At 31.2% G+C, this 11,086-nt stretch overlaps 1 protein-coding gene across 1 annotated transcript; it reads left to right on the top strand.

Moving 5' to 3' along the window:
* The first annotated feature begins 4,682 nt into the window (after window positions 1–4,682).
* LOC112639193 (protein ALP1-like) lies at window positions 4,683–8,795 on the top strand. Its single transcript, XM_025412445.1, has 4 exons — window positions 4,683–4,737; window positions 7,805–8,077; window positions 8,158–8,358; window positions 8,527–8,795. The coding sequence occupies exons 1-4, from the start codon at window positions 4,683–4,685 to the stop codon at window positions 8,793–8,795; spliced, it is 798 nt and encodes a 265-aa protein (XP_025268230.1).
* The last annotated feature ends 2,291 nt before the right edge of the window (window positions 8,796–11,086 follow it).

Below are 11,086 nucleotides of genomic sequence, written 5' to 3'. Positions count from 1 at the left end.
AACAATGAATATAATGACAGCAACTTCTTACCATGCATAATATACATGCATCATTAAGTCAAAGGAAATAAAAACGTGAAAACACGAGAGAAATAGAGAAATAATATGTGTACTTACGAATAATACTGCACAAAAGAATATTATGCGTATAACTCTACGAGTCGAACAAGCGTGCAAGGCCAAGTCCAGCACGTCGCGTTATCTCCATTGGAATTTTTAAACATCCTCTCCCGACCTAAAGGCAGAGGGAAGATCTAAATTCGCGCTCGCATGAATGCAAACCAAATTAAGTACATCGACTTCTCTTTTTATAATTAAGCATTAACAAAGCATTTTCTATTAATATCACACTAATCTCTCTCCTTGTGACGATATTAAGTCGGATACTAGTAATTTTGATTTTAATGATATTATTTAGAGGGAGAGTTCGTTTGATATTTATACGATTTTGTTTTGTATTTCGATTATTAGTATCGCGATATTATTTAGTGCATAGCTATTATTCATTTGGTTTTATGATTTATAGGTTATACTGGGAGCAGTATATCGATGGTCAATGGAAAATAAAATATTATCGTCGTGAGGGGTTACATCTATATACCCAATATGTTGGAATTATTATCCCAGAGATGTATACGAGAGCGTTTTCACCCAAGTTTGGACGTCATTTTTTTGATGAATTAGTCGACTAGTGTGGTGATCTACTTGGTCATGGTATCATGATTATATTATTTTTATAATTCTATTGTAAAAGATCTCGAAGTTACAACACTTTTGTTTGGTAAATTTGATTGTTAGCATCATATTTATACTTCTAGTGAGTAGGGACTGTTATTTTAGAACTATATACGGGAGCATATTAGGACGTGTACTTATTTTGATTAATTAATCGATTAGTACGTTGATCTACTTGGTAATGGGATCACAATTATGCCCTTAGTATATCTCTATTGTAAAAGATATCGAAGTTACAAACATTTTAAATTTTTTGTTTTTGGGGTTGCCTTTAAAATTTTACTGCTAGAATAATCACCGGGGAAGCTACTAGAAGGTCGTCAGATTTTTATCGTTAATCTTTATTCGTTTAATGAATTATCCTAACAAAGTCTACGCCAAGTATTGGCTTTATTTTGTATTAATTGTTTTATTTCTTTTACAGGTTACCGAATGGGAGCGTACATGTATTTATATACGGGGAGGAAGAGGGTTGATGGATCAACATTTCTACGTCGAAAATTATAGGGGTTGTTTCAACGCATAATTTTATAAATATATATATATATAAACATATATATATATATATGTTTTTAGTTAAGACATCGGTGTTGTAAGGATTTTTGATTATATAAGTATTTTTAATGGTACTACTATAAGACGTACCTATTAATATTGTGTTATTATATTTTTAGCACGTTTTAATTATTATATTTTTAATTATTTAAAGGCGATTGTGTTGCTTTTATGATTATATAATATGCTTTGCCTGTCATGTCCTATGCATATTAATTATTTAATCAATTCCGTCAAGTAATTTATCAAGTCTGTCGCTAAAATTTAATTATTAAATTTTATCGTTAATATTTGATTCTTCCAATTATATTTTATTATTGATGTTTCATTAAAATTTTGAGATTCGTTAACTAATTAATTTTTCTTTTTCAGGTGCAGGACTACCGCGGCTTTACCTTTGAATGATATTTGGATTTGTCGATGTCGAGGTGGATGATTATTAAAAATCGCTCACATCGCGGGATTTTATATAGATCTTGATTGTTAGTATTAATTTCTTTTTAGAGGTAGTTAAGGAATACAAGGTTTAAAATTATATTATTAACTAACAAGAATGTGTATACGTATATTTATCAAAATTTTAATATTGGTTTGTATGTCTTAAGATATTAATTTTATAAACGGCATACACTAAGATTTTATAAACGTCGATACTTTTGCTTTATATAAATGAAATATTGAATTATCATTAATCATATAGTAATTTTAAATTTTGATTAATGCATTGAGATTTCGATTGTTCATATATCAAAATGATTTTATCTAATTTATTACAATTTGTCTAGGAATACTGTTGCTGGAAATATCTTTTATTAATTCTCATTGGTCAAAGCATTGATTTCTCAAGGGATTATTATTTTGTCTTAGTTTATTCGCGATATCCGTGTAGGGCAAAAATCGTCGTGTTTAATATATGTACATGTATGTGTATTAATTGTATTTTTATTATATATTTTTCCTACACGTTATTAGAGAATATATATATATATATATATTCATTGGGAAAGGGAAGCTTATAAATCATTTCATATTTATGGTTTGATAATCATGAAGAAATTACATAAGTAAGCGTAAATGTTTCCCTTTGTTTTATTATTGTATATATTTATAATGTTAACTTATTATTTCTTTTGTTAATTCTTATGCGTTAATTTTCATTGGTATTACAAGGGATTGCATATATTAATTATACGAATTTAGTTTTCTATAACATGGCGATTGACTATTATTGTTAGTAATTTGCTTTACGCGTATTTATTTATAATTAGGTTATGTAGTATATCCGTGAGTCCGATTTAAATATTATTAAAATTTATGTCCTTGGTTATTGGTAGGACATTTGTCATGAAATAATTTAATATTAATGTGCAGCGTTAAATTGTGAATTTTTATATTTTGATTATATTATCTTGGAGGGTCATTATCCTCTTCAATTATTTTATAAGAAATTGTATATAGACCTTTTATTAATTACGATTGTTCTTTTTCAGGTTTCTAGTGGTGAAGATCTACATTTAAGAGAGAGTTTACGTGGAAAAAAGAGAGAGATGTTCAAGCCCATGATTTATGCTACAAGATTCCAACGATATATATAAGCATAGACGTTCTTATTATTATTATATTTTATTTATTCTTTTGGTTCAACAAAATGTTTTATAAATTAATTTTATTTCATCGAGAAAAAAAAAACTCTTATTAATTTCTGGTTAGCACATACTATAATTATTTAATAAATTCTGTATGTCATAAAGAATAGTTGGGGGACTTTTGTTTATCCGACAGATCAAATAGAAACAGATACGGATTTTAATTTTATTTAATTTATTCTCTTGAATTTTAAGTCATTATATTTATAAATTTTGTTGATGATCAACAGGTACATTTTGTTGTTCCGTTTGGTGTATCTATGTGTATGTCTCATTTAATAATTAGGTTAGTAGGATCAATATAGCGATTTTATTTCAATATATGTAATAGAATTAATCATGATCAGATATATATATGTGGGTAGCGTATGTATATTTTGAGTAAAGTATAATTTGAGTGATATTTGAGTCTTATAGTTCTCCTAAATAGTAATGGAGATGTTAGACACAAAATTTCAGAAATATATGTATATATAAGAGGCGGTATTTATGCTTGTTTAAAAATGTAATCTCATTTCAACAAGTCTGTTGGTCACGGTATTAGAGTTTATTATTAAAAGTGTCATGTATAAGAGTTATAATTTTTCTTTTGAACGTATTGTACGTTTATTCTCGGTTATTTGTTCGTAATGTAATGAGTACGTATTTTTACCGAGTGGCTTTATATGAATATATATATATGTCACTATTGTAAAGACGATTTTATTTAGTTTTTGTGCAGAGTTTATTTTATTAATTATTTGTATTAAGCATTTTTGCTTGTAAATCAAGTCTTTGCGTCTCCTTTTATATGGTTAGGTCCTTAAGGTTATATTGTTAATAATTATTTAAAAGGGGCTTGTGGAGCAATTCTATTAATGTTAATCGTTGAGGGTTTTGATTCTTACTTTATAAGAGTGTTTCTTGTCTCTACTGGAAAATATGGGATTACTAGATTTGGCTTATATCGATGGGTTTTCCTTTACAGATTCTTAAAATTGGAGACCTATATACGAGTATACGCGTATGAAGGCGGAAAATATTCTAACTATTTGAAGAGTGCGGATTATATATACTTATCGGAAGGATAATTGATTTTACACTTCACGATACTTTAACTAGAACTTAAATCTATTCTAAGTAAGTATATATATTTTCTTTTTCTTTTCTTTCATATATTGTTTTTTTGTTATTTTCATCTATTGTGGTTTTTTTTTTTTGTTAACAAAATGAATCGTTATCGAATCTGTTTCATTACGATTGATTGTTTGAATAATGAAAGATATTTGTAAATATATATATATTCTAGATTTGAAATTCTTTACATTATTGTGGCTTTAAGATTTTCAATATTTTTAATTAAAGTTTATTCAATAAGTTTCCAATGATAACGGTTAGGTTCATTTTGTTAGATTTTGTCTATATATATATATATATATTTAAATATATTTGCTAATGCTGGTTTTACGGTTAGTTCCACTAGTATAACGAAATTTTATATAGAGTAATGACGATATGATAATATTATAACATTTTATTGATATTTTCTATAATTTTCAGGTATTCTGTAGCGACTTTCAATGAGTGTACTACACATATGCTGTCAGCGAGGGACAGATATATATATATAGACGTTATTATATAACAATAGTAGGTAAAGATTATGATATAGATATAGTTTTGGAATTTTAATATGCGATATAGTGTAGTATAAAGATTTTGAAAATTTTTCATTGCGGGACGTAACAGAGGATATATGTACTCGTGATGAAATTCGTACAGATACGTGATGATATTCGTACAGACATCTTGGATATGTCGAGTATGCACATACCCACGTAAATCGGTTTGTAAAATTTCACCTCGAGTTTACGCAATTCTACCGCAATTTTCCGCAGATTTTCCGAAAAGACGCTTCTGCTATGAAAATTCGGTTTCGCGATCATCGCTTCCGCGCCGAACCGACCGTCCCATTTTGTTAATATCCCATTTTGTTAATAATCCCATTTTGTTAATAATTTTACATCGACCCGATTACGCACATTTTCCATCGTTTTGCCAAATACCGCGTTGTTCATTAATTTATATAAATTTTTCTCGAAATCGTTTTTCGCGAGTGTTCTGAAACGTGTATTTAATTCTATGTAATTTTGAAGCCATGGAGATTGAGAAAACTATAAAATTCTATGTATTTTTGTCACACGAAGACCGTGACGCGTACACTGTTGTACGGTAGTGTATCACGTAACGCTTCTTATCGTACAACGTTGCGAGGAGCTTGTCTTGCCGCTTGCCGAGCGGCTTGTCGCGTGTCGGACAAAACGGTAGGTCGGTGTGCGTATCGTGAAGATGTTGCGAGTACTCGAGATCGACTCGAGGACATACCCCGTGGGCGAATCTAACGCTATAGATGATACGTCAAAATTCGACGCGTCGTCGACCCATCGAAAATCGGCGTAAGGCAACGATTGGCACATTGCCCATCCGTATAAATTATTAACGTCAAATTACATCAAGTACGACGATGGTTTCAATGGATCGTACGATTATCGCATATACTTGTTATTAGCGCGCGCGTATCTGTTGGAACATTGGCTCAGACCACCGCGTATACCGCGTTCGATAAACATGACCATGTCGATATCTGTAAGCAACTCGAACGTGATCTTTGTATGCTTTAACATGGCGTCCCACGTGTATCCGGGCAGAGTATAGTAATACGCGGGGTCGAGTCCGTAACTTTTTATGCAGCTATCGCAAAAATTTTCGAAAATATCGGCTAATAACAAGACGTCGATTTTGAGATACATGTCGCTATATTCGCCCAGCGTTCGAATGGAGAATCGCGTCCAGATGTTCTCGGCGTGCGCCTAATCGCTCTCGGATATAGTTTCACCGGTCAAGGAACTGTAAAACGATTCGCGCGGTGGTAAACGCGTATCTCGCAACCTATCTACCGAGTCGACGTATTCGTACGGAAAGACGCCTTTTCGCGTTAACAAATTGAAATTTTCCGCGGATAAATTTTGAAATTTCGATTTTAAAATTTTGAGTTTGTCTTTGTCTAAATAAGATGCCAATTTGTCGAGACTCGATGCAAGAAATTTGTACGAATCGATGAAACGTAATTTTACATTATTTTTCTAATCGCCTTCCTTAAGGTCGACATTTTTAATAAACGAAATATATTTCTCTTTCGTTATCGGAAGTAACTCGACGCCCCCTTCGAACGCGGTGGCTATTTCCTCGATAATAAAGTGTGAATCGTAACCGGATAAATTATGAAAAACTATCGGAATACAAAAAGATTCTTTATAATTTAAATTACAATTTGAATGCGCGGGGCCTCTGTACCGCCCGATCAAATGACAATGATCGCGAACGGTTTTTCGCATATGTGGCATTGAGTGGCGTTTTGAAATTTTTCACACTCTTCGGACGTTAAATTTACCATGGAGACATTGGTCGTTAAAATATTCTTAACGCGAATCGCTAAATTTTTAAGATCTTCAACGAACCACGCTATACAATCGGTGCTACGACGCGAATGATACGCCGATAAAGATTCGTCGTACGAACAATGCATATAATACGCTATACTAAATACCCGATGATGCTGGTACAATTTTTGTTGTTGTTGTTCTTCCTCCGTTTTGGTCAGAACGCATTCCAGGTCGGCATACACGACGAATGGAAGCCGCTCTTTCCTGTTGTAATTGTTGAACTCGAGCCACTTGTCCTTGTCGCTCGGCAACCGGATAGCGCAATCGTTCATTTCCCCGCAGTCGACCGTATGCGACTGCAACTTGTCATCTGAATTAAAATAATGCAGGCATCTGTAAAAGAAAATTTTTTTAATTTTGAACAATTTGTTATATAAATTATAATTATTTTATATTAATATATACATACCGATCGCAGATATATTTGTGATTCTTGTGTTTGCTCAGTTGCGAGCTCACGAGCCGGGATAAATTTTTTATCGACGCGAAATGTCCTACGTTGTTGCCGTCTTTCACGTATAGCAGATTCACATGCTTATCTCGCTTCTGCTCTGTCAGTCGTAGTGGAACAATGTTCTCGCTTTCAATGTACACGTTAATCGAGATACTGTTTGCGAGTTCAAATTTTTTAATTTGATTTAAAGTTACTGGAAACTCAATGTCCCGGAGATTCAGCACTGTCGCGTAAAGGCTCATCTACATAAGACGCAGAACGCAAAACGCAAGTCGCAGGTTGCAGAAAACGAACGCTTGTCGCAATATTTTTGCGTCTACTTAGTCTACATAGATACGCAGCGAGCTCTGTCTGAGCCAATGAAAGAACAGAATAACATAACCTTTCTTTCGAAGCAACGGCTTATTGAAAATTACAGAGAAATGTCATAAAATATAACATGAATACAAGAAAACGCAAATTATTATTGTTGAGTGCTAGTTTGTGTTATGTGTCTGCCGAGTTATTACGATTTATTAAATTAAATCGTTCGAGGAGAAGATGGTGGGTTCGACCCATTAATCGTTCACGTGATGATTTTGGTCATTTCAATATTCTCTTCTCTTATATGAAAGAAGAAAATCATGAAGAATTCTTCGAATTTACGAGGATAGTACCAAGCCAATTTAATAAGTTGTGTGATTTAGTGCGTCCTCTCCTTATGAAAACATCTATTCGCCCCAGTCTATCCGTTGAATTGCGTGTTGCCGTGACTTTATCGTAAGTGATGCATTAGTATTCCTTATTAATTATGTGTATTACAAGAGGAAGAGAAATTTCTTGAGACAAAGATTAAATTCCTATTTTATTTGACAGATATCTTGCTCATGGTTCTAGCCTGCGAACTCAAGCATAGGATTTTCGTATTGGACGTTCAACTATTTATAAAATAGTTCCTGAGGTTTGTGATGTTATTTGGCAAGCTCTTCAACCAACTTATTTACCAGCACTGAAAAAAAATCAATGGGAACGTGTAGCTAAGGAATACGAAGAGAAGTGGCAGTTTCCAAATTTACTTGGTGCTGTTGATGGCAAGCATATTCGAATTAAAGCACCCAACAACTCTAGATCCTTATATTTTAATTATAAGAAATATTTTAGCATAGTTCTTCTCGCTGCTTGTGATGCCAAATATCGTTTTACATGGGTAGATATTGGACAATATGGTGAGAAAATAATAAAATCATATTAATATTTAGTTAATCTTTTTTTTTATTTACTATAATTTTTCATATTTTATGTAAAGGTTCACTCAGTGATGGAGGCGTGTGGAATAATACAGATTTTGCTAAAGCTTTGGAAGAAGAATTGGTCGATATACCTCCTCCAAAAAATTTGCCAAATACAAATATTATAACACATTATACTTTTGTTGGCGATGAGGCGTTCCCCTTAAAGTTATACATGTTACGTCCCTATCCAAAAGATAATTTAACAGATGCGCAACGTATTTTTAACTACCGTCTGAGCCGTGCAAGGCGAGTGATTGAAAATACGTTTGGAATTTTAACAATAAGATGGCGAATTCTTCTAAGTACTATATGTCTCAATCCTGAAAATGCTATAGTTCTTGTTAAAGGTTTGATATGTTTACACAATTTCGTTATGATCACAGATGAAGAAAGTATGTCTAATGCGCGATTGTATTGTCCTCCTAATTTTGTGGACAATATAGATGAAGAAAATGGAGAATGGCGTAATATAAGAGGAGATAATGTTACTTTTACCGATATAACACGTTTAGGAAGCAACAATGCATCACGAAAAGCAATAGAACAACGTAATGTTTTAAAAGATTACTTCCTCTCACCTATTGGAGCAGCACAGGTACCATGGCAATATGATAGTGCTTTTAGAGGAAGAAATATTAATTTGCCAGAATAATATGAATCTTATAAAGTGTTATATTTTCTCTATGTATGGTTTTCATGTAATGTATACATACAATTAATGTCTTAATTAAAATGAAATATGTTAATAATAATTGAGGTTTGTTACATTTTATTTTAAGTTTAGATTGTAAACGTCACTATAAAAATAATTTTAAGTCGCTATAATAACTATTTTAAGTTTAGATTGTAAACGTCGCTATAAAAATAATTTTCGAAAAAATAAATGCAATTTCTTATTAATGTCAATTAGTTATTTATTTGCCCTTTATTTAGGAAAACTACAAAATTGGAATTAAAATTGAACATTATAATTTTGAACTTTTTATGTATTATTGCATTACATTTATTACGTATTAAATACATATAAATTACATAGTCACTATATTTTTAAACTTTCTATGTATTATTGCACATTTATCACATATTAAATACATATTAAATACATATTAAGGAAATTATATAGTCGTTATACATATATTAAAGAAAAATATTGTCCACTTTTCTTGATGTAAAAAAAAAATAAAATACTTTTATAACAATACTTTTAAAAACAAAATTATTTTATATATTTTGTATATTATCTATTTCAGATATTAACGGTCGCTTGCCTTTTCGATATATATCACTAACGCGCAGCACATCTATCATAAATGATAATTTAGAATCTTTAGGAATATATTATAATGCAACTTTGAACGTGTCTATCTCAGTTTCTTTTTCTTTGTTTTGACATAGCTCTGACATACAATTATTAGCTATGTTCGTAAAAGTATTAATATTATTTGTTAAATCCAATATATCGTTCTTCTTCTTTTTACGCATTATGTCGCTAGCAGGTACCTTGTTCTCGCGCTTCAATTTCCTGATACATGATAACGCACTAGGTTCAATATCACTTGTCACTAAAATTATAAAGAAAAGATACACAGATTTAATGTAGAGAAATTAATTATTTAAACTAAAATAATTGAGTGTAACTTATTAAACTAAAATAAATGGAAGAATTTGTTTATTTATACTTATTAACATTTTCTCCATTTGAAATAAATGGATAAATAATTGAACAACATTAAAGAATATGTTTTCTCTCACCTGAAGACTCAGTTATTGGTTCTTCGTTAATTGTAATATCTGAATCGCTGAGTATCATGTCATGTGTATATGTATTAATTGAATGAAGTGATTCGTCCACTATGTCTACATTTATAGGGACACTGCTTATCATTTCATCATTTTTGACTGTGCTCGTGCTCATCTCTTGTGTGATATATATTTTGTTTTCCTTTTCTTCATTACATGCAGATAAACACTGCATATTATATGATTTTGATGATGCCATATTTGAGTGAGTCCTAAAATAAAAAATTATTTATACAAAAAGTAACACAAACTTCAAATATAATAATCTATAATCATTTTTAATATAAAATTTATAATAATCTATCATCTATAATATCTAACATCTATAATAATCTATAATCATTTTAATATAAAATTCAATGAATACACACACACACACACACACACACACACACACACACACACACACACACACACACACACAGTAAAGAGACAAAGAGAAAAAAAACTAACTTTCTTGGCTCTATATGATCTATTAAGAAGAGTAGATCTGAATAATAATCCCATGTAGGTTTATATGAATCTGTAATACCAGCACCAGACTTGGGTTGCGTACTGTTCATTTTCCTTCTTTCTTTACAAAAAATATCTCTCAGTGATTTAAATTTTCTTGCTACTTCTTCTCCTAAATAAAAAAGCGCAATATGAAATAAATTATTGTTGAAATTAAGATCAGAGGTTAATAACCAAACTAAATTCTATCAATGTCTCTGCAGTTTTCACCTTAGAATAAAATAAATTAAAATTATTACAATAAATATTCATTATAAAATCATATAAATTTACTTACCAGGATAAGGAGGACGAAAAGTTTTACCCAACTCTGCCCATGCTAAGTTTTTTTACTCTTGATTTTTGTATAATTTGGCACTTTTAGCATACAAACCGGGATTTTTTTTTACTTTATAAATTAATGCCCGCGTTGCTGCGGAATCCCAATTATGTCATTTTGATTATTTTTGAAATAATCCTAATGACAGAAATATTTAACCTTCTCGTCTCGTCGAGATCGTACAAAGCACATCATATGAAAACAATGGAGAGTTGCGTGATACCAAAATAACAAGTCCTAATTGGCTGGTCGCTTCGACGCAGAACGCGAAAGTTGAGGTTCGCCCAACTTTTGTGCGTCCTGCGTATTGA

This window comes from Camponotus floridanus, unplaced genomic scaffold (assembly GCF_003227725.1).
Source record: "Camponotus floridanus strain SB8 unplaced genomic scaffold, Cflo_v7.5 scaffold502, whole genome shotgun sequence".
Lineage (NCBI taxonomy): Eukaryota > Metazoa > Arthropoda > Insecta > Hymenoptera > Formicidae > Camponotus > Camponotus floridanus.
Note: the sequence above shows the minus strand (reverse complement) of the source record. Positions and strands in the feature narration are given on the sequence as shown.